This window comes from Coregonus lavaretus (genome assembly GCF_964263955.1).
Source record: "Coregonus lavaretus genome assembly, chromosome: 2".
Taxonomy (NCBI): Eukaryota; Metazoa; Chordata; class Actinopteri; order Salmoniformes; family Salmonidae; genus Coregonus; species Coregonus lavaretus.
In genome coordinates this window covers 22,869,353-22,894,648 of record NC_139989.1, presented here as the reverse complement: position 1 = coordinate 22,894,648, position 25,296 = coordinate 22,869,353, and the positions used below count along the sequence as shown (strand labels likewise).

Sequence of the window (25,296 nt, the reverse complement as noted above, 5' to 3'; positions counted from 1 at the left end):
TCGCCACCTGGTTATCAGAAGGGGGAAAGGAGAAGATTAATTGTGTGTCGTCTGCGTAGCAATGATAGGAGAGACCATGTGAGGATATGACAGAGCCAAGTGACTTGGTGTATAGAGAGAATAGGAGAGGGCCTAAAACTGAACCCTGGGGGACACCAGTGGTGAGAGCATGTGGTGCGGAGACAGATTCTTGCCACACCACCTGGTAGGAGCGACCTGTCAGGTAGGACGCAATCCAAGAGTGAGCCGTGTCAGAGATGCCCAACTCGGAGAGGGTGGGTCTTGGGTGACTTGGACTGAAATAGGTTCCGGTACTCATTTTGGGTGTTGGTACTGTTTATATTTAGATGCAGGAACTCCACAATACTTTTGAGGTAATATTCTATAAGAGGAACAGGAGCTCAAGCAGAAGACAATTTGAGGTGCTGGTACTCAGCTCTGGTGAGCTCCTGTCCAAGTCAAGCACTGCTTCTTATCCCTTGCGCAAATAGCCTACAGCTCTGTCTATCCCGAGCTCACTGGTGCAGGAAACTCTGATGGCCCAGAATATTTTATACAATGTTGCAAGTTCGCTAGTGCAAGCTTCAGGCCAGACCCAAGTTAATAGTTGATACAATGTTTAAAGTTTGTTGCAGACAGGCCATGTGTAGTCAATGTGATTTATAGGATATATATTTTTATCAGGATCTTTTCTACATGCAGGCTGCAATGTTTTTATTTGTTAGCTCTATTTAGGCCATTTTTACATAGTTGGCAACGGCAATAGAAGTTACTTTTTAGGTTTGCATAATTTCCATTTAGATTTGGATATAATTTGGATTAATTACATGACAATGATTTTGAGATATGAAGACGCTATTATAAATTGATTGAAACTGTTTCACGAAAATGTGTATATGAAAACCATAACTGGCACACAGATCGGTAGAAATGGTAAGATAAATTGGCATTCCACATGAGAAAGGTTGCAGACTCCTCCTGTAGCCTATTATCGGCAACTTTAGGAGAGTAATGGCAGAATCTGTGAAAGCCAGCAGGAGCGGGAATAGTTGGGTCAGGTTAAGGTTTTTTCTTCTGGTTATGTAGATTTCTGGCCCCCTCTTGAGGCATTTGTCTTATTTCATCAACCCGTAAGCTTAAAGCATCAGACAAGCTCAATGCATATAGTTGATTTTATTAAAACACATGGGGTGTCTATATATGGAAAAATACACATTTAAAAATGTTGACCAATCGATTGGTTTAAAGAACAGACGACTTTTGGTCTACAACATAATTTTTTGTCGGGGACAGCCCTAAACTGTTTGATACATACAATATGTTTTTGGGACTTCACTGGACAGATGATGCTCTCCGGTTTTTTAATGAAACAAATGTGTAGATGAATTTATTCTGCCACTGTGTCTTCTTATTGTCTCGGCCTTAGGCCGATACAGTGCATTCGGAAAGTATTCAGACCCCTTGCCTTTTTCCACATTTTGTTATGTTACAGCCTTATTCTAAAAGGGATAAAGAATAAAATAATTAGCATCAATATAAACACAATACCCATAATGACAAAGCAAAAACAGGTTTTTAGAAATGTATGCAAATTTGTAAAAAAAAAAAAAATGGAAATATCACATTTACATAAGTATTCAGACCCTTTACTCAGTACTTTGTTGAAGCACCTTTGGCAGCGATTATAGCCTTGAGTCTTCTTGAGTATGATGCTACAAGCTTGGCACACCTGTATTTGGGGAGTTTCTCCCATTCTTCTCTGCAGATCCTCTCAAGCTCTGCCAGGTTGGATGGGGAGCGTCGCTGCACAGCTATTTTCAGGTCTCTCCAGGAATGTTCGATCAGGTTCAAGTCCAGGCTCAGGCTGGGCCACTCAAGGACATTCAGAGACTTGTCCCAAAGCCTCTCCTCCGTTGTCTTGGCTGTGTGCTTAGGGTCGTTATCCTTTTGGAAGGTGAACCTTCACCCCAGTCTGAGGTTCTGAGCGCTCTGGAGCTGGTTTTCATCAAGGATCTCTCTGTACTTTGCTCCATTCATCTTTCCCTCGATCCTGACTAGTCTCCCAGTCCCTGCTGCTGAAAGACATCCCCACAGCATGATGCTGCCACCACCATGCTTAACCCTAGGGATGGTTCCAGGTTTTCTCCAGATATGACGCTTGGCATTCAGGCCAAAGAGTTCAATCTTAGTTTCATCAGACCAGATAATCTGGTTTCTCATGGTCTGAGAGTCTTTAGGTGCCTTTTGGCAAACTCCAAGCGGGCTGTCATGTGCCTTTTACTGAGTCGTTGCTTCTATCTGACACTCTACCATAAAGACCTGATTGTTGGGGTGCTGCAGAGATGGTTGTCCTTCTGGAAGATTCTCCCATTTCCACAGAGGAACTCTAGAGCTCTGTCAGAGTGACCATCGGGTTCTTGGTCACCTCCCTGACCAAGGCCCTTCTCCCCCAATTGCTCAGTTTGGCCGTGCGGCCAGCTCAAGGAAGAGTCTTGGTGGTTCCAAACTTCTTCCATTTAAGAATGATGGAGGCCGCTGTGTTCATGGGTACCTTCAATGCAGCAGACCTTTTTGGGTATCCTTCCCCAGATCTGTGCCTCGACACCATCCTGTCTTGGAGCTCAACGGACAATTCCTTTGGCCTCATGGCTTGGTTTTTGCTCTGACATGCACTGTCAACTGTGGGACCTTATATAGACAGGTGTGTGCCTTTCCAAATCATGTCCAATCAATTGAAATTATCACAGGTGGACTTCAATCAAGTTGTAGAAATGGAAACAGGATGCACCTGAGCTCAATTTCGAGTCTCATAGCAAAAAATCTGAATACTTATGTAAATAATAATACTGTGAAATTATGCAAACAATGATAATGCCCTTTTAGTGTAAGAGCTATTTGAAAAGTGCCTGAATTTTCTGCCTGTTTTGGTGGAATGGAGTTTTGGCCTGCCTGGTGACATCACCAGGTGGTAAATTAGTTAACAGACCAATAAGAAAGAGAGTTCCAAACCTCTCTACCAATAACAGCTAGTTTTCCCCTTCCCACTCAGACCACCCCAGACAGTACTAGGAAAATTATTGCATGAGAAATTGCTCTTTGCTATTACTTGTCATTTTGAAGACATTTTGATCCATTTTGTTTGAATTATGACTAATAGGTGACTTTTTAAATGTGATGTTGCTATGGACTTAGCCCCATGACATAAAAAGTACCATTCCAGACTCGATCATAAGCCCATAGGATCGTTTGATTGTACTGCCACAAAACCAACACTGACACTAAAATCAAAGCACATCAGCCATGTAAGTGTTATCTGTATGTTAGCTTATGATCAGACAGAAGGTTATAAATATCACAGACTCCTCTGAGCAAAGTCAATACTTTCTAGAGACACGTTTTGCAGCAATTACAGCTGCAAGTCTCTTGGGGTATGTCTCTATAAGCTTGGCACATCTACCCACTGGGATTTTTGCCCATTCTTCAAGGCAAAACTGCTCCAGCTCCTTCAAGTTGGATGGGTTCCGCTGGTGTACTGCAATCATTAAGTCATACCATAGATTCTCAATTTGATTTAGGTCTGGGCTTTGACTAGGCCATTCCAAGACATGTAAATGTTTCCCCTTAAACCACTCGAGTGTTGCTTTAGCAGTATGCTTAGGGTCATTGTCCTACTGGAAGGTGAACCTCTGTCCCAGTCTCAAATCTCTGGAAGACTGAAACAGGTTTTCCTCAAGAATTTCCCTGTATTTAGCGCCATCCATCATTCCTTCAATTCTGACCAGTTTCCCAGTCCCTGCCGATAAAAAACATCCCCACAGCATGATGCTGCCACCACCATGCTTCACTCTGGGGATGGTGTTCTCGGGGTGATGAGAGGTGTTGGGTTTGCACCAGACATAGCGTTTTCCTTGATGGCCAAAAAGCTCAATTTTAGTCTCATCTGACCAGAGTACCTTCTTTTTTAAGCAATGGCTTTTTTCTGGCCACTCTTCCGTAAAGCCCAGCTCTGTGGAGTGTACGGCTTAAAGTGGTCCTATGGACAGATACTCCAATCTCCGCTGTGGCGCTTTGCAGCTCTTTCAGGGTTATCTTTGGTCTCTTTGTTGCCTCTCTGATTAATGCCCTCCTTGCCTGGTCCGTGAGTTTTGGTGGGCGGCCCTCTCATGGCAGGTTTGTTGTGGTGCCATATTCTTTCAATTTTTTAAAGAATTAATTTAATGGTGCTCCGTGGGATGTTCAAAGTTTCAGATACTTTTTGTATAACCCAACCTTGATCTGTACTTCTCCACAACTTTGTCCCTGACCTGTTTGGAGAGCTCCTTGGTCTTCATGGTGCCGCTTGCTTGGTGGTGCCCCTTGCTTAGTGGTGTTGCAGACTCTGGGGCCTTTCAGAACAGGTGTATATTTCCTGAGATCATGTGACACTTAGCTCCTCCTCCTCCTCTGTAGCTCAATTGGTAGAGCATGGCACTTGTAATGCCAGGGTAGAGGGTTCGATCCCCGGGACCACCCATACGTAAAAATGTATGCACACATGACTGTAAGTCGCTTTGGATAAAAGTGTCTGCTAAATGGCATATTATTATTATTATATTACTTAGATTGCACACTTCTAAAGGTAATTTGTTGCACCTGATCATATTTAGGGGCTACATAGTAAAGAATACATATGCACACACCACTTTTCCGTTATTTATTTTTTTGAATTCTTTGAAACAAGTCCTTTTTTTTCATTTCACTTCACCAATTATGACTATTTTGTGTACGTCCTTTACATGAAATCCAAATAAAAATTAATTTAAATTACAGGTTGTAATGCAGCAAAATAGGAAAAATGCCAAGGGGGATGAATACTTTTGCAAGGCACTGTATGTGGCAAAAAGATTCAAGATCCTCACCTGTTTGACATATGTAGTATTGGGGAAAAGCTTAATGGGGAAAAGCTTAAAGCATAACACTGACTTCATACCATTTGAACATTGGGGATAATCAGTTTGCTTGAATCCAGCCCTGAATCCCATATGCTTTAATGTCTGAAGTCACTTAGCCACCTCAGTATTCTTTCCGACACAGAGCTTGATCAAAAGATAACCCGGTGATGAGAACAATATGTTCCTGTGGCTTTCTCTGCCACGAGCCATGGGCCTCTCCAACTCAGTCTCTTTGACCGTTTCCAATCTCTCTTTCCCCTTCCTTGCTTTGGTTTTTCATCTCCACATAAGTGCCAAAAGGGAATTCATTTTTCTTTATTTTGAGTCAGCTTATATAAAATGATTAATGTTTGTGTTCCTGAGAGCATTAAAGATTAATCCAAAGTACCTTAAGGCTGGTTCCTATACCGTATATGTTCAAATTAAGCATGGATTCTGACAAGCGGTAGGAGAACATCAAACGCTTCACCGAAACAGGTTGGGGAGGGAGAAGACGGAGAGTGTGTACTAACATTTGGATTTGATCTGCTTAAACAGCGAAACAAAGGCTCACAACAATCTCCTACCCCCCCCCCCCCCCCCTTATTATTTCAATCTGACAGGAGCAAATTCAGTGCTTTAATTCAAGCAAGTTCTCCTAAACCTCTCAGCTAGTTTGCTTTGATGCCCATTGCAGGCGATCTCGCACTTGTCTTTCCGGAAGGAGCTGGTGACATCTACGGCTACGCTGTGGTCACAGGAAGTCCTCCGTGCCGTAGATGAAACTGAAGGGGAGATGAGCGTTTTTGCAGCTGCCTCACAGACTTCACTGGGGCAACACCAGCATCCTGCTGTGGGGCCATTTGATACCCTGTCTCTCTTCCTATCTCGTTGCGAAGAAGTCTGAGGCCTGGTATTAGCCTAATCAACCAGCTCACAGGGAAGGCACTGCCCTTCCCGCCACTAGCAGCAGAATGCACAAGCCCAATCACTTCCCACCCATAACGCAACAGCACTGCACATCAAGAGGCCCTGCACATGACTACACTAGGGAAAGCAGGGTTGGGTGGGGTCCTGATGGAATTTTTCTACGTCAGCTCTGTTTGATGTATGGATGTCTCTGATATAACAAGTAAATTACAAACAAGTAAAAATGTATTTTTCATAAATACATCAACGAGGCTGAGAAAGATTAGTTAAATGTTCTCATAAAAATTTAAACGCCTTTTTTCACCGCAACATGGTCAGTCTGACTGATGTATTTTCAAATGTTGCCCACTGCGTATTGACGGCCAAATTCAATGGTTTGCAAAATGACGATGAAAAAATATTTACCCTTTCATAAGCACTGGCTAAAGAAGCTGAACCCGTTTCCTCGTTGCAAGAGGATATGCACTGTCAGGTTGCTGTGCCTGGTTTCTTCAGTACACTTACACCGTAACCAATACTTCCAATTACAGTGCCTTGCAAAAGTATTCATCCCCCTTGGCGTTTTTCCGATTTTGTAGCATTACAACCTGTAATTTAAATGGATTTTTATTTGGGTTTCATGTAATGGACATACACAAAATAGTGAAATGTGAAAAAATAACTTGTTTCAAAAAATTCTACAAAATAAATTATGGAGAAGTGGTGCGTGCATATGTATTCACCCCCTTCGCTATGAAGCCCCTAAATAAGATCTGGTACAACCAATTTCCTTCAGAAGTCACATAATTAGTTAAATAAAGTCCACCTGTATGCAATCTAAGTGTCACATGATCTCAGTATATATACACCTGTTCTGAAAGGCCCCAGAGTCTGCAACACCACTAAGCCAGGGGCACCACCAAGCAAGCGGCACCATGAAGACCAAGGAGCTCTCCAAACAGGTCAGGGACAAAGTTGTGGAGAAGTACAGATCAGGGTTGGGTTATAAAAAAATATCTGAAACTTTGAACATCCATTAAATACATTATTAAAAAATTGAAAGAATATGGCACCACAACAAACCTGCCAAGAGAGGGCCGCCCACCAAAACTTACGGACCAGGCAAGGAGGGGATTAATTAGAGAGGCAACAAAGAGACCAAAGATAACCCTGAAGGAGCTGCAAAGCTCCATAACGGAGATGGGAGTCAACCCAACACCTCTCATCACCCCGAGAACACCATCCTCAGAGTGAAACATGGTGGTGGCAGCATCATGCTGTGGGGATGTTTTTCATCGGCAGGGACAGGGAAAATGGTCAGAATTGTCTTATTTCTTGTTTGATTCACAAGAAAAAATATTTTGCATCTTCAAAGTGGTAGGCATGTTGTGTAAATCAAATGATACAAACTCCCAAAAAATCAATTTTAATTCCAGGTTGTAAGGCAACAAAATAGGAAAAATGCCAAGGGGGGTGAATACTTTCGCAAGCCACTATAGGTCACGCTCAAATATCACCCCTGTGGTTCAATATCCTAAACACTAGACACATTCTGGAGTTTTTCATTTCAGAACGACAACAGCGCTAACTGCTCTGAGACCTCAGTCGTGACCCTTTCCGTTGACTCACGCCTTTCCCGGTCCACGGAGGACGGGATCGAGTGCCTCACAGCTTTCCTCCCTTGACACCAGGAGCTGGCTACTGAATGTGTGTTTTGTAGCAATACTCTGACCATATGGACAGCTGGGAGACGAAGTGGGGTAACGGCCTAACCGCTGTTGCAGATCTAGCTGGGAAAGAGTGGACAGTGATGAAGTGGTTTAAGGGACAGTTTGACATTTACTGGGGGTGTGGGGATGGTCCACATTAAACATATTTTCACATGACCCTCCCGTTATACTGTTAAAAAAATTGCACACTCTCCCCCCACATTGAATTAACTCAAGAATCATGATTACGACCACAAATAACAATAACTGTAGCGACCCTGTGTTTATAAATGTGGATATAGACTTCAACATGCTTTTGTGGCACAGTCCATGCCACGCAGGGCTACGGGCCAGAAAGTTGAGGGGGGGTCGCTAATTACCACGGAGGAGATTGCCTTCGTATCTCATTACTTTACGATCAGAGCCAGTTGCAGACAATGATCAGCTAGGGGGAAATCAAATTTTCAAAATGTTGATGCTATATTTAAGCAATAAGGCCCGAGGGGGTGTGGTATATGGCCAATATACCACGGTTATAGGCTGTTCTTAAACATGACACAACGCGGCATGCCTGGATACAGCCCTTAGCCGTGGTATATTGGCCATATACCACAAGCCCCTGAGGTGCCTTACTGCTATTATAAACTGGTTACCAACGTAATTAGAGCAGGAAAAATAAAAACCTACCTGATATACCACGGCTGTCAGCCAATCAGCATTCAGGGCTCGAACCACCCAGTTAATAATTATATAAAATACTGTATACGCAACACATTTTCCACCAACAGGTTTCTGTGTCAACTTACCGACTTCGGGCGCTTCAATATCATGGTTTGCGTTTTCAACACCACAATCAGATTGAGTATGTCAAACTCGACAAACAGAAAATACATCCCTACCTTAATATATAAAATATACTTAAATATACTATAGATTCAAATAATATACTTCAAATATGAGATGTACCTTTCTAGAATATCTTGACCTGCACTGTTGGAGCTCAGAGCTTAAGTATTTCACTGCATCCTGCAATTACACTGAACAAAAATATAAACACAACATGTAAAGTGTTGGTCCGATGTTTCATGAGCTGAAATAAAAGGTACAAGAAATTATCCATTTACACAAAAAGCTCATTTCTCTAAAATGTTGTGAAATGTTTGGTTACATCCCTGTTAGTGAGCATTTCTCATTTGCCAAGATATTCCATCCAGCTGACAGGTGTGCAATATAAAGGAGCAGATTAAACAACATGAACATTACACATGTGCTCCTTGTGCTGGGGACAATAAGCTCTAAAATGTGCAGTTTTGTCACACAACACAATGCCACAGATGTAGCAAGTTTTGAGGGAGCGTGCAATTGGCATGCCGACTGCAGAAATGTCCACCAGAGCTGTTGCCAAATAATTGAATGTTCATTTCTCTACCAAATGCCGGCTCCAAAGTCGTTATAGTACGTCCAACCGACCTCACAATCGCTGACCACGTGTGTGGGCGAGCGTTTTGCTGATGTCGCCGTTGTGAAAAGAGTGCCCCATGGTGGCGGTGGGGTTACGGTATGGGCAGGCATATGCATTGCAAGAATCTGTACACAATTCCTGGAAGCTGAAAATGTCCCAGTTCTTCCATTGCCTGCATATTCACCAGACATTCTATTATTATTATTATTATTATTATTATTATTATTATTATTATTATTATTATTATTATTATTATTATTATTATTATTAGTCATTTAGCAGACCCATTGAGTTATTATTAGTCATTTAACATGTCAACCATTGAGCATGTTTGGGATGCTCTGGATCGACAACGTGTTCCAGTTCCCACCAATATCCAGCAACTTCACACAGCCATTGAAGAAGAGTAGGACAACATTCTACAGGCCACAATCAACAGCCTGATCAAGTCTATATAAAGGAGATGTGTCGCGCTGCATGAGGCAAATGGTGGTCACACCAGGTACTGACTGGTTTGTTGTTCCATCTGAATTAAAAATGGATTAAATATGTTTTTCTCTCTCACCCATCCACAAACAATACTCCATCATTACAAAGTGAAAACATGCTTTCAGAAATGTTTGAAAATGTATTGATCATTTAATACCGAAATACTGTATCTCATTTACATAAGTATTCACACCCATGAGTCAATACATGTTAGAATTACCTTTGGCAGCGATTACAGCTGTGAGTCTTTCTGGGTAAGTCTGTAAGAGCTTTCCACACCTGAATTGTGCAACATTTGCCCATTATCCTTTTTCAGAATTCTTCAAGCTCTGTCAAATTGGATGTTGATCATTGCTTGAAAACCATTTTCAGGTCTTGCCATAGCTTTTCAAGTAAATTGATGTCAAAACCGTAACTCGGCCACTCAGGAACATTCACTGTCTTCTTGATAAGCAACGCCAGTGCAGATTTGGCCTTGTGTTTTAAGTTATTGTCCTGATGAAAGGTGAATTCATTTCCCAGTGTCTGGTTGAAAGCAGACTGAACAAGGTTTTCCTCTAGGATTTTGCCTCTGCCGAGCTCCATTCCGTTTCTTTTTATTCTGAAAAACTCCCCAGTCCTTAACGATTACAAGCGTACTCATAAAATGATGCAGCCACCAACATGCTTGAAAATATGGAGAGTGGTACTCAGTAATGTGTTCTATTGGATATGTCCCAACCATAAAACTTTGTATTCAGGACAAAAAGTGCACTGCTTTGCCACATTTTTGTTCTGTGCAGGCTTCCTTCTTTTCACTCTTTCAATTAGGTTAGTATTGTGGAGTAACTCCAATGTTGTTGATCCATCCTCGGTTTTCTCCTATTACAGCCATTAAACTCTGTAACTGTTTTAAAGTCACCATTGGATTCATGGTGAAATCAATGAGTGTTTTCCTTCCTCTCCGGAAACTGATTTAGGAAGGACGCCTGCATCTTTGTAGTGACTGGGTGTATTGATACACCATCCAAAGTGTAATTAATAACTTTACCATGCTCAAACGAATATTCAATGTCTGCTTTTTTTTTGCCATCTACCAATTGGTGCCCTTCTTTGAGAGGCATTGGAAAACCTTCCTGGTCTTTGTGGTTGAATCTGTGCTTGAAATGCATTGCTCGACTGAGGGATCTTACAGGTAATTGTATGTGTGGGGTACAGAGATGAGGTAGTCATTCAACAATCATTTTAAACACTGTTATTGCACACGGAGTGAGTTCATGCAACTTATTATGTGACTTATTAAGCACATACTCCTGAACCTTTTAGTCTTGCTATAACAAAGGCATTGAATACTTATTGACAAAATACTTTTCATTTTTAGTTTATTTGTAAAAAATATATACAGTGGGGAGAACAAGTATTTGATACACTGCCGATTTTGCAGGTTTTCCTACGTACAAAGCATGTAGAGGTCTGTAATTTATATCATAGGTACACTTAAACTGTGAGAGACGGAATCTAAAACAAAAATCCAGAAAATCACATTGTATGATTTCTAAGTAATTAATTTGCATTTTATTGCATGACATAAGTATTTGATCACCTACCAACCAGTAAATATTCCGGCTCTCACAGACCTTAGTTTTTCTTTAAGAAGTCCTCCTGTTCTCCACTCATTACCTGTATTAACTGCACCTGTTTGAACTCGTTACCTGTATAAAAGACACCTGTCCACACACTCAATCAAACAGACTCCAACCTCTCCACAATGGCCAAGACCAGAGAGCTGTGTAAGGACATCAGGGATAAAATTGTAGACCTGCACAAGGCTGGGATGGGCTACAGGACAATAGGCAAGCAGCTTGGTGAGAAGGCAACAACTGTTGGCGCAATTATTAGAAAATGGAAGAAGTTCAAGATGACGGTCAATCACCCTCGGTCTGGGGTTCCATGCAAGATCTCACCTCGTGGGGCATCAATGATCATGAGGAAGGTGAGGGATCAGCCCAGAACTACACGGCAGGACCTGGTCAACGACCTGAAGAGAGCTGGGACCACAGTCTCAAAGAAAACCATTAGTAACACACTATGCCGTCATGGATTAAAATCCTGCAGCGCACGCAAGGTCCACCTGCTCAAGCCAGCGCATGTCCAGGCCCGTCTGAAGTTTGCCAATGACCATCTGGATGATCCAGAGGAGGAATGGGAGAAGGTCATGTGGTCTGATGAGACAAAAATATAGATTTTTGGTCTAAACTCCACTCGCCGTGTTTGGAGGAAGAAGAGGGATGAGTACAACCCCAAGAACACCATCCCAACCGTGAAGCATGGAGGTGGAAACATAATTCTTTGGGGATGCTTTTCTGCAAAGGGGACAGGACGACTGCACCGTATTGAGGGGAGGATGGATGGGGCCATGTATCGCAAGATCTTGGCCAACAACCTCCTTCCCTAAGTAAGAGCATTGAAGATGGGTCGTGGCTGGGTCTTCCAGCATGACAACGACCCGAAACACACAGCCAGGGCAACTAAGGAGTGGCTCCGTAAGAAGCATCTCAAGGTCCTGGAGTGGCCTAGCCAGTCTCCAGACCTGAACCCAATAGAACATCTTTGGAGGGAGCTGAAAGTCCGTATTGCCCAGTGACAGCCCCGAAACCTGAAGAATCTGGAGAAGGTCTGTATGGAGGAGTGGGCCAAAATCCCTGCTGCAGTGTGTGCAAACCTGGTCAAGACCTACAGGAAATGTATGATCTCTGTAATTGCAAACAAAGGTTTCTGTACCAAATATTAAGTTCTGCTTTTCTGATGTATCAAATACTTATGTCATGCAATAAAATGCAAATTAATTACTTAAAAATCATACAATGTGATTTTCTGGATTTTTGTTTTAGATTCCGTCTCTCACAGTTGAAGTGTACCTATGATAAAAATTACAGACCTCTACATGCTTTGTAAGTAGGAAAACCTGCAAAATCGGCAGTGTATCAAATACTTGTTCTCCCCACTGTATATATATATATATATATATATATATATATATATATATATATATATATATATATATATATATATATATAATTGAAAAAAAACGATTTCCACTTTGGCATTATGGGGTATTGTGTGTAGGCTAGTGACAAACATCTAAATTTCATCAAGTTTAAATTCAGGGTGTAACACACAAAAAAAATGTAAATAGTTAAGGTGTGTGAATACTTTCTGAAGGCACTGTATACTATAATTACACGTCAATAAACAAATAATAATTTACTTTAAATTCAGTGTTTTTCAGTCTTTAAGTATACTACATGTTCATTGTCATTACACTTAAACACACTTTCATACACTTTAATTGTCATTTAGTATATTTATTAAAAATGCACAGAGTTGTTTTTAAGTTGAAGCATTGATCTTTAAATTCACAGCTTAGGAACATGCTTCCTGAGTGTATACTTTTTCATATCTCAAGAAAGTGTATGTTAAAAACGTATATATAATTACATGTCCACAAAATATATGTGTATATTTTTTAAAGCATGTGCAAAAGTTTTTGCATATTAACTAGCATCCTTTTCTGCAGCTGAAGATTAGATTTATAATATGATGTTGTTCCTCATATTTAGCTTATTCAAATGATTTGATGTTTGTTTTCCAACTGAATAATGTTGTACTTTTAATTACACATTACACATTTTTGGAAATGTTAATTTATCACTGTAATGCGAACAACTTAAGTGTGAAATGCCACTGGTGCACAGTTATCAAACATGTTACTTGTAAATTGCTGCTCCAGCCACAACTACTTTGTAAATGGCGTGTTGTAACATTGGCTGGGAGGATGCCTTGGTCAATCAAGGTAACATTTACATTGTCCATTAAAATAGCTAATGTGGTTAATGAGTAGAGGTCTATTTGTAAATGTATATTTAAAACACATTAGAAATACACTTTATTTGTAAAGAAAATACAGGCATTCTAATTTAAAAAAAAGTTGTATACTTCATATTTTAGAGAAATATACATAAAATGTACTTTTAGTGTATATTTAAAGTATTTTTGTTTTGCTCTTTATCTAATATACTAAGAATATACTTGCAGTGCATTCAGAAAGTATTCAGACCCCTTGACCTTTTCCACATTTTGTTACATTACCGCCTTATTCTAAAATTGATTAAATTAACCTCAACGGGATCGGTGTCCCGTATATGGGACGGTTGAGTTAATGTGCGCTAATGTGATTAGCATGACTGTTGTAAGTAACAGCAAACTTTCCAGGACATAGACATGTCTTATATGGGCAGAAAGCTTAAATTCTTGTTAATCTAACTGCACTGTCCAATTTACACTAGCTATTACAGTGAGAAAATGCCATGCTATTGTTTGAGGAGAGTGCACAACAACAAAAAAACGTATCATGGCAACTGGTTTGATACATTCACCTCTGAAGGTAAATAATGTACTTACATTCAGTAATCTTGCTCTGATTTGTCATCCTAAGGTTCCCAGAGATAAAATGTAGCATAGCTTTGTTTGATAAAATGTATTTTTATATTCAAATGTAGGAACTGGGTTCTACAGTTTGAACCCCTGCTGTCTCTGGCTCCACACCCACCCCGCCCGGCCATCTAGATGTGGGAAAGTTAGTGTAAAAGCTAATGATCTACAGTGGGGAAAAAAAGTATTTAGTCAGCCACCAATTGTGCAAGTTCTCCCACTTAAAAAGATGAGAGAGGCCTGTAATTTTCATCATAGGTACACGTCAACTATGACAGACAAATTGAGAAAAAGAATTCCAGAAAATCACATTGTAGGATTTTTAATGAATTTATTTATGGTGGAAAATAAGTATTTGGTCACCTACAAACAAGCAAGATTTCTGGCTCTCACAGACCTGTAACTTCTTCTTTAAGAGGCTCCTCTGTCCTCCATTCGTTACCTGTATTAATGGCACCTGTTTGAACTTGTTATCAGTATAAAAGACACCTGTCCACAACCTCAAACAGTCACATTCCAAACTCCACTATGGCCAAGACCAAAGAGCTGTCAAAGGACACCAGAAACAAAATTGCAGACCTGCACCAGGCTGGGAAGACTAAATCTGCAATAGGTAAGCAGCTTGGTTTGAAGAAATCAACTGTGGGAGCAATTATTAGGAAATGGAAGACATACAAGACCACTGATAATCTCCCTCGATCTGGGGCTCCACGCAAGATCTCACCCCGTGGGGTCAAAATGATCACAAGAACGGTGAGCAAAAATCCCAGAACCACACGGGGGGACCTAGTGAATGACCTGCAGAGAGCTGGGACCAAAGTAACAAAGCCTACCATCAGTAACACACTACGCCGCCAGGGACTCAAATCCTGCAGTGCCAGACGTGTCCCCCTGCTTAAGCCAGTACATGTCCAGGCCCGTCTGAAGTTTGCTAGAGTGCATTTGGATGATCCAGAAGAGGATTGGGAGAATGTTATATGGTCAGATGAAACCAAAATAGAACTTTTTGGTAAAAACTCAACTCGTCATGTTTGGAGGACAAAGAATGCTGAGTTGCATCCAAAGAACACCATACCTACTGTGAAGCATGGGGGTGGAAACATCATGCTTTGGTGCTGTTTTTCTGCAAAGGGACCAGGACGACTGATCCATGTAAAGGAAACAATGAATGGGGCCATGTATCGTGAGATTTTGAGTGAAAACCTCCTTCCATCAGCAAGGGCATTGAAGATGAAATGTGGCTGGGTCTTTCAGCATGACAATGATCCCAAACACACCGCCCGGGCAACGAAGGAGTGGCTCCGTAAGAAGCATTTCAAGGTCCTGGAGTGGCCTAGCCAGTCTCCAGATCTCAACCCCATAGAAAATCTTTGGAGGGAGTTGAATGTCCGTGTTGCCCAGTGACAGCCCCAAAACATCACTGCTCTAGAGGAGATCTGCATGGAGGAATGGGCCAAAATACCAGCAACAGTGTGTGAAAACCTTGTGAAGACTTACAGAAAACATTTGACCTGTGTCATTGCCAACAAAGGGTATTGAGAAACTTTTGTTATTGTCCAAATACTTATTTTCCACCATAATTTGCAAATAAATTCATTAAAAATCCTACAATGTGATTTTCTGGAGAAAAAAAATTCTCATTTTGTCTGTCATAGTTGACGTGTACCTATGATGAAAATTACAGGCCTCTCTCATCTTTTTAAGTGGTAGAACTTGCACAATTGGTGGCTGACTAAATACTTTTTTTCCCCACTGTATCATGTATGACATTTCTCGGAGTGTGTAAACTTACATTTTGTATTACCATATAATTTTTGTATGTTCTCTATAGTTATGTACTTGAAAATGTATCAATTGACCAATTCAGCACATTTGGCCAGACTTGATACAAAATAGTCCAGTATTGCAATGCTTCACTGGATCAATCTGAAACTTTGCACACACACTGCTGTCATCTAGTAGACAAAATATAAATTGTGCCTAAACGGCAATATTATATTAATGTGTTCTAATGTGTTATATTCTCCTACATTAATTGCACAGTGCATATCAGAGCAAAAACCAAGCCATGAGGTCGAAGGAATTGTCCTTAGAGCTCCGAGACAGGATTGTGTGGAGGCACAGATCTGGTGAAGGGTATCAAAAAAATTCTGCAGCATCTAAGGTCCCCACGAACACAGTGGCCTCCATCATTCTTAAATGGAAGAAGTTTAGAACCACCAAGTCTCTTCCTAGAGCTGGCTGCCCAGCCAAAATGAGCAATCGGGTGAGAAGGGCCTTGGTCAGGGAGGTGATTGTCGCTCTGACAGAGCTCTAGAGTTCCTCTGTGGAAGTGGGGGAACCTTTCAGTAGGACAACCATCTCTGCAGCACTCCACCAATCAGGCCTTTATGGTAGAGTAGCCAGACGGAAGCCACTCCTCAGTAAACGGCACATGAAAGCCCGCAGTTAATTACCATTAAGTGCTTAGCTATAAATGCTTTGTGAATGGGAAAATAGATTTGACTTTTCATACATAGACCATTTATGTGTGTGTTATAGACCAGTATGACCAACTTAGGCCTAATTGTGATGTGGAGGAGGGCTGTTAATGAGTTACAAAAGAGTTATGATATCACCCTCAACGACACGATCTGATACGTAAAATTTACCCTGAGGATTCAATCCTGTGGAGATATGCATGCACCATTGACCTCAGTGAAAAGAAGACGGTAAGTCACGGGTCTATACCGACCGGTAGGGGAAATGGGGCTAGTACAGGCTATATATCAGCATAATTTTCCTAACATGGTTTGGCCTTTTGGCATATTCACTAACACTGGTATGACAGAAGCACACTTTTGAGAACAGCCATAATGATGACACTACACTGTCATTGTAATGATGCATCTATTAAGATTCCTAAATATGAGCATGACATGAATGTGCTATAGATATGCTATGGATATATTTCATTAACCTTTAATAATGCAGTTGGGACCTGTTATAACGCATTCATTAAATGCTTATAGATGTCTAATAAATGTACTATGGATATACAGCTAAAGGAAATTGTTACCGGATAATTGTATTGTCCCTCAACGAGATCAATAGGGGAGCTTTCGAGCTGTGTGTCTCATGTCTTTACTGTTCTTTTATGCGCAATGATGCACCTGGCCTCTACACTGCCTATCAGCTATTCCTCTATGTTCTTGTGGATTTATATAGAAAATTGGTGCAGCTTTGAATGATTTTATGTGTGGTATGATTGCTAGTTAGCCTATTGCAGATCTTTACAAACAATCCATCTACCACTATTGTCACTATGAATGGTGGATAGCGGGAAGGATAGACAGTTAGACTGGTAGATTATGTTGACCTGTGGTAAAATAAGCGCTGGGAAAAGCGTAGTGCATAAGGGAAGTACTAAAACACCTTGATAGGGGGCGTAAGAAAGCAGATTATGAAATGTGTCTAAGATGGAAGAAATTATATAGTAAAACCTGCAAAATGGCGAATGTAAACCATGGAAAATACACACTACCCTCCCCTGTGCCCAATAAAAAACCAGACAACCCTCCCCAATGCAAAAACTAAGTTAGACAACCCTCTCCTATTATGGACCCCTAAGTCCTTTGGAGAAAAGAGACTCTCGAAGCATTCTGTGTAACTACAACACATACAGTATCTAACTCTGATAACCCCTGATTCCTCACACAGTGTGCCGAGTAGTGACATTCGTAGTCCCCCCCCAAAAAAAAGCTACAAAACCTCCCAAACTCATTTACCTCCCTGGTGATAAAATAAGTTTAGGTTGTGGATCACAGCTGATGAAAACATGAAATCTAATGTGAAAGTAAAATGCAAAACGGAAGTGACTGCTTTGACACCATCCACATATAGAAGCTCTTTATCAGTATATTTTAGGGATAAAAATGCATAATCGTGGATCCCAACCTTTATCCCCAGAAACTCATGTGGATGTAGATTGTATTTTGTGTAAATATTTGAACTCGCAGCAGCACATTGCACTGATTAGAGTGCAAAAGCCTGCCGTCTGATTTTCAGGGGCAAATCATTCATTGCTGGGGTTCTCTACAAGGGCGCCACATGCTCAAATCAGCCTCGGTCTATCTGGCAGTAATATAACATGGATTTCCTATGGTGCAGAGAGAGGAAATCGGCCCAGATTCTCACAGACAGAGAACTGCTTGGGAAATAAAGAGCTTAAGCGGTCATTCAATGTTTCCGTTGGGTTCAAAGACACCAAATGTACTGTATTTTCTGTAGCCGGCAGTGTTGAAAATATGGGCGATTCCCTGACTTGTTGGCCCTTGGGTAAGAGGAACAAAACAAAAGGTGGCTCAGGGGAAGGGGAGGGAAACCCTTCCGTCAGGCGGCACCTCTGGATTCAACTTGCCCAAGAAAAGAAAACGGCTCTGTATGGCCAAGAGGCCGAGCACAGACAGACAGGGTCTACCTTATGTGTATACAGGTGGGCTTGTACTCAATAGCCATACAGCTGGCAGAGGGAAGCCCAGTCTGGAAAGAGAATGATACGAGAGTAAAAGTAAGAGGGAATGAGAGAAAGGGATGGAGGAGAGGTGATAAAAGCAATGAACAGGATCCCCAGTCCTCCCATGTTCTGTTGGGACAGGCATAGGCTAAAAAACTAAGGGAGAAGCTGCCGGCTCTCGGAGGTTCAGGGTAAATTGTGAAAACACTGATGGATCAGGGTTGAGGTTGATAAGCTAAACTTTCCTTCCTGAACTATCTATGATAGAATCAGAATGTCTTTCCCATTTGGAATTTTTTTTGCCCATCCCCGAGAGGGACAGGCACTCTAGTCAACAAGCGATGATTCGCTTGACAGCAGAGCTCAGGGCAAACAGGTGCATGAAATTGCATAACTTGTTTAAGCCGGACCAGATATCTTCCTCACTTATCATTCACAAAAGCCCTGCCTCCTTAGTCTCTAGTGATTGTTCCTTTTCAATCCTTCCCTTTCCTAATAAACAGTTTTCTGACAACTGAGCACGTGACTGCCTGAACCTAAGCTTGTGAGGAATTCTAATGTTTAATTCTGTGACAATGTAAATCTACATTAGTGGTGGAGACCAAATTCTGACAGACTAAACACACTGGCTTTAAAAATATATATATTTTGGGCTGTCAAAACCTCAGTCACATCCTTGTGTGTGAGAGTAAGTGCATTGGCTAAGAGCAAAAGGCCATGTGACACTAAGACCCCGGCATGTGTTGGAGTGTGTGAAAGAGAGAGACTGCAAGGAAAGGAACCACGGAGGAGGACCGTCCTGTAATTCAGCCTGTCAAGCTGCTATTGTGGTCTCCAATTATATGAAGGAGAGATCCGTTCACACGGATTCTCCTCTCGGTCACTTTCCACTGTCATCCTCCAACAGAGCTGACATACTGTAAGACGATAAGAACAAATGAATTACGAGAACAGTATATTCTGTCCACCTGGGTTTTCCATTTACTGTACTTTCCCATGTAAGGAGTCATGTTGTTGTATAGTTAACTCTGCGGAAAGGGTCCCCCAAAATGATGAAGATTTACAGGGCATAATAAAATCAGTCATTACTGTAGTCAAAACAAACATTTTCTGAGACACTCAGGGCGGCGCATAAATGGCCCAGCGTCGTCCGGGTTTGGCCGGGGTTGGTCGTCACTGTAAATAAGAATTTGTTCTTAACTGACTTGCCTAGTTAAATAAAGGTTAAATAAAAACACATGAACGTCATTTGGAGATTGAGTACTCATAATCAGAAACGTCTTTTAACAGACCTCCAAACACCACAAGGAAGCCATTTATTTTATTTGTAATGTCAGCGTCTTCCTGCATGAGGAAGTACATATACAGTGCCTTGCAAAAGTATTCTTCCTGCTTGGCATTTTTCCTATTTTGTTGCATTACAACCTGTAATTTCAATGGATTTTTATTTGGATTTTCACGTAATGGACATACACAAAATAGCCCAAATTGGTGAAGTGAAATGAAAAAAATAAGGTTTAAAAAAATGCTAAAAAATAAATAATGGAAAAGTGGTGCATGCATATGTACTCACCCCCTTTGCTATGAAGCCCCTAAATAAGATCTGGTGCAACCAATTACCTTCAGAAGTCACATAATTAGTTAAATAAAGTCCACCTGTGTGCAATCTCAGTGTCACATGATCTGTCACATGATCTCAGTATATATACACCTGTTCTGAAAAGCCCCAGAGTCTGCAACACCACTAAGCAAGGGGCACCACCAAGCAAGCGGCACCATGAAGACCAAGGAGCTCTCCAAACAAGTCAGGGACAAAGTTGTAGAGAAGTACAGATCAGGGTTGGGTTATAAAAAAAATATCAGAAACTTTGAACATCCAACGGAGCACCATTAAATACATTCTTAAAAAATTGAAAGAATATGGCACCACAACAAACCTGCCATGAGAGGGCCGCCCACCAAAACTCACGGACCAGGCAAGGAGGGCATTAATCAGAGAGGCAACAAAGACACCAAAGATAACCCTGAAGGAGCTGCAAAGCTCCACAGCGGAGATTGGAATATCTGTCCATAGGACCACTTTAAGCCGTACACTCCACAGAGCTGGGCTTTACAGAAGAGTGGCCAGAAAAGAAGCCATTGCTTTAAGAAAAGAATAAGCAAACACGTTTGGTGTTTGCCAAAAGTCATGTGGGAGACTCCCCAAACATATGGAAGAAGGTACTCTGGTCAGATGAGACTAAAATTGAGCTTTTTGGCCATCAAGGAAAACGCTATGTCTGGCGCAAACCCAACACCTCTGATCACCCCTAGAACACCATCCCCACAGTGAAGCATGGTGGTGGCAGCATCATGCTGTGGGGATGTTTTTTATCGGCAGGGACTGGGAAACTGGTCAGAATTGAAGGAATGATGGATGGCGCTAAATACAGGGAAATTATTGAGGGAAACCTGTTTCAGTCTTCCAGAGATATGAGACTGGGACGGAGGTTCACCTTCCAGCAGGACAATGACCCTAAGCACACTGCTAAAGCAACACTTGAGTGGTTTAAGGGGAAACATTGAAATGTCTTGGAATGGCCTAGTCAAAGCCCAGACATCATTCCAATTGAGAATCTGTGGTATGACTTAAAGATTGCTGTACACCAGCGGAACCCATTCAACTTGAAGGAGCTGGAGCAGTTTTGCCTTGAAGAATGGGCAAAAATCCCAGTGACTAGATGTGCTAAGCTTATAGAGACATACCCCAAGAGACTTGCAGCTGTAATTGCTGCAAAAGGTGGCACTACAAAGTATTTACTTTGGGAGGGTGAATAGTTATGCACGCTCAGGTTTTCTGTTTTTTTGTCTTATTTGTTGTTTGTTTCACCCCAAAAAATATTTTGCATCTTCAAAGTGGTAGGCATGTTGTGTAAATCAAATCATACAAACCAAAAAACTATTTTAATTCCAGGTTGTAAGGCAACAAAATAGGAAAAATGCCAAGGGGGTTGAATACTTTCGCAAGCCACTGTATGCATAACATTTTGATTGGCCAGGATAAGAGGAAATTATATGGCCCATATGAAATCAATGTAAAATATTATGACCAAAAGTAATGGCATATTAGGGTGGTTAGAATACATATCCGGAGGCAATCACAATTGCAAACATTATTGCTTATATTCATTAGAGTAATTAACATTCTGAAGGTATACAAAAACATATCACTAATCAAATCCATGCATTGTGGTGAGCATTTAAAGGAAACATTATCCTAGAGTTGGTTTGTACAGTAGGTCTCATGTCAATCTTCAGATGAGGGATGCTGTTGTAAGGTTAGTTGGTTGTAAGGTTAGTTGGCAACAGGCTGCCAACTCCTAACCATGATTTGTAAAGAAAATGCTATACAACCGCTTTGTTCCATCCCATCCCTCTGTAGTTGTATCGGTTCACTGACAGGGATAATTTATCAACATTGCCCTCATTACCTGGGCATTTACAACTCCTGCTGTTCTGTGATTGCCTTGGGCGAAAGGAGAAACCAGAAATGTGGCTGTTTAGGTTAATGCTGGCTAAGCGCTTCCATGTTGGCTTTTATTGCGTTTCTAGACTTCTAGGTCATCAGTAAAACTGGAATCTGGGTATTCAAAACAATGTTTTTGCTCAATTCTGACATTCAGAATGGGGCATAGAAGGATGTATAGGTGAATCAATTTGATAGGTAAACGGAATGAGATGCGGTAATGGCAAAGTAGGCTCTCTGAATGCAACGTGGGCACATCTGGGTTTTTATTTATATGATGTATGGTCTAGAAACTGCTGTCAGATCAGCTTCACTGGACTTATCATTCCAGCTGTTGGAGATGCTCTGTGACGTTTTAGATGTAACCTGCTCTTTTGCATTGCAGTGTCATCTCATTTCACCCTTATGGTAACTATTTATTTAAAGTTATACAACGGGTGGGTCTAATCCTGAATGCTGATTGGTTAAAACCACATACCACCGGCTAAATCTACGACGTTGAAATGCCTGTTCACTCTGTTCCATCTGACTGCGCAATCCACTGTCTCATCAGCCCAGTCAGGCAATTTATAAACTTGATCTCCACTATTAAAAGCATCTAGACATTATCTCACATTTCTTTTAGACTAACATTTCGTTTTCAACAGTGGAGATTTGTATAAACCTTGCTGTCTGTCTCGCTGACATTTGCAACATTGTTTCAAAATTCAAATTCGATCTCCAGCTGTCCCATAGTAATGAACGTGTCAGGAGTCGGCATGAGACAGACAGGCAGGCAGTGTTTCTCATCCAGTCGAAATCATGAATCAGCATAATTTTTATGGATATATACAAAGAATTATCAATAGAAAACAGGTAAAACGAAACGAAGTGCAGCTAGTTTGCTGGCTTTCCAGCTTCAGTTTGAACTGATTGTGTTAGCTGTGTTGTTGGCTAGCTCCTCTGAACAACAGTGTCCTGACGAGAGAACACATTTTCTACGCCAGGCGAAATTGCACATCTTTAGCTCATTGTTATGGATGTATCCAAATAAATATAATTAGAAAACAGCTTAAACAAACGCAAATGCAGCTACTTTGTTGTTATTCTGGCTGCAATGTTTAACGTGACTGTAAGTTAGCTGTAGTTGGCTAGCAAGCAAGGGATAAGAACATTTTCAGCCAGTATGGCAATGGAACATTTAGAACAAACAACTGGGTCGTGTCCATAGATACAGAACAAAAAGACTGAACGACTGGGTCGCGTCTCTGGCAACCGAACCGATAGAATGAACGACCAGCCGGCTTGGGTAGCAACCCTAGATTTGTGTTGGGACTATATCTTGTGGATGGTTTAAATACTATGAATAAATTAATCAAAATAACATTTTTTATGAAAATATGTAAATATTATTTGAATATGTTGGTAACCCGTTGTATAAAAGTGATAATGCCCTTGAAGCCGGTGTTTGGAGGATATATTGGCACGGTTTGCCTGCCCTCGACTTCGTCTCAGGCCTATCAACACCCGTCAATATATCCTCCAAACACCGGCTTCTCGGGCATTATCACTTAAGTACATAATGACTTAATAACACACAATCTACTTAATTGCAAACTCCACTTAAAGCCTGTTTGGTGAACTATTTAATTACCGCTATAGTATGTAGTAAATGTGTTGTCAATATTTAATAACTCAACAACCATGGTGACACAAATGTACCACTATTTGTCTGGAAACAATGCCTGCTGTCCAAGTGGATAATATTACAGTACATGGATTTAATTATTTAAAAATAATAATTAATATACTGAACAAAAATATTAACGCAACATACAACAATTTCAGTTACAGGTCATATAAGGAAATCAGTCAATTGAAATAAATGCATTAGGCCCGAGTCTATGGATTTCACATGACTGTGCAGGGGCTTAGCCATGGGTGGGCCTTGGAGGGCATAGGCCCACCCACTGGGGAGCCAGGCCAGCCAATCAAAGTGAGTTTTCTCCACAAAAGGGCTTTATTACAGACATAAATACTCCTCAGTTTCATCAGCTGTCCGGGTGGCTGGTCTCAGATGACGTGGGCTGGCGTGGTTACATGTGGTCTCCGGTTGTTAGGCCGGTTGGACGTACTGCCAAATTCTCTAAAATGACATTGGAGGCGGCTTGTGGTAGAGAAATGAACAATAAATTCTCTGGCAACAGCTCTAGTGGACATTCCTGCAGTCAGCATGACAATTGCAGGCTCCCTCAAAACTTGAAACATCTGTGACATTGTGTTGTGTGACAAAACTGCACATTTTGGTGTGGCATGTTATTGTCCCCAGGAAAAGGTGCACCTGTTTAATTATCATGCTGTTTAATCAGCTTCTTGATATGCCACACCTGTCAGGTGGATTTTAGAGAATTTGAGAGAAATACGTTTTTTGTGTGTGTGGAACATTTCTGGGATCTTTTATTTCAGCTCATGAAACATGGGACCAACACTTTACATGTTGTGTTTATATTTTTGTTCAGTAAAGATAGAACACTAGTAACACAAAGCACTAGAGCAGAATTTCCCCCCCAAACGACAGACTTTTACGGGCCTCTAACATTAAGATAAACGGGCGTACTGCTTGCAAGCCTACCAACTGAGGGAAGCAGGCCATTGTAAATTCATAAATTTGATCTCCCATTGTAAGGCCAATATCATGAGCAGAGGCCTCCATGGTGACTCTTGTTGCAATGTGATAGGAATGCGCTTAGCAGTGTGGATTTGTGCCACCCCATATTCATTCCCTTCTTTGCCTTTGCGCTTTTGAGATTGGCATGTTTGCTTTGACATAAATCCTCTCTTATTGCACCCAGAAATTCCAGCCCCACTCTGACTTGATACTTCACACATCTCTCAAAGGGATGCCCATGCTTGCCGGATTCCATCCCTTTTGTTCCCTTTAATTGTTATAAATAGATGGACTCCCTTACGGAAAAACCACATGATTTCACGTGGCAAATCTCATGATTTCAGATGTGAAATTTCAGATGTGAAATCATGTGAAAACTTGTTTTTGGAACACTTCACATGACATTTTCATACATGAAAACGTGGTTTTGGAACACTTCATATGTGACATTTCACATGTGAAATCATGTGTTTTTTAGCACTTCACATGTGACATTTCAATGTGAAAACATGTTTTTGGAACACATCACGTGTGACATTTTACATGTGAAAACGTGTTTTTGGAACATTTCATGTGACATTTCACATGTGAAAACGTGTTTTTGGATCACTTCACATGTGAAATGTCACATGTGAATTCATGTGCAAGTTAAATTGCACATGTGAAATCATGTGCAGACACATGTTTTTGGAACACTTCA

At 41.1% G+C, this 25,296-nt stretch overlaps 1 protein-coding gene across 4 annotated transcripts in view; it reads left to right on the top strand.

Annotated features, from left to right (window-relative positions):
- The window catches only part of sugct (succinyl-CoA:glutarate-CoA transferase), a 237,238-nt gene that overhangs the window by 125,237 nt on the left and 86,705 nt on the right, over positions 1-25,296 (top strand). Inside the window, exon 13 of one of the 4 annotated variants that reach the window (XM_084147020.1) lies at positions 9,317-9,552. The exons of the other annotated variants lie outside the window; for them this stretch is intronic. Within the exon in view, the coding sequence (XP_084003146.1) occupies positions 9,317-9,400 (84 nt within the window). The 3' untranslated portion in view covers positions 9,401-9,552. Of the gene's footprint in view, positions 1-9,316; positions 9,553-25,296 lie in introns of those variants that run through there. 4 annotated transcript variants of the gene reach the window in all.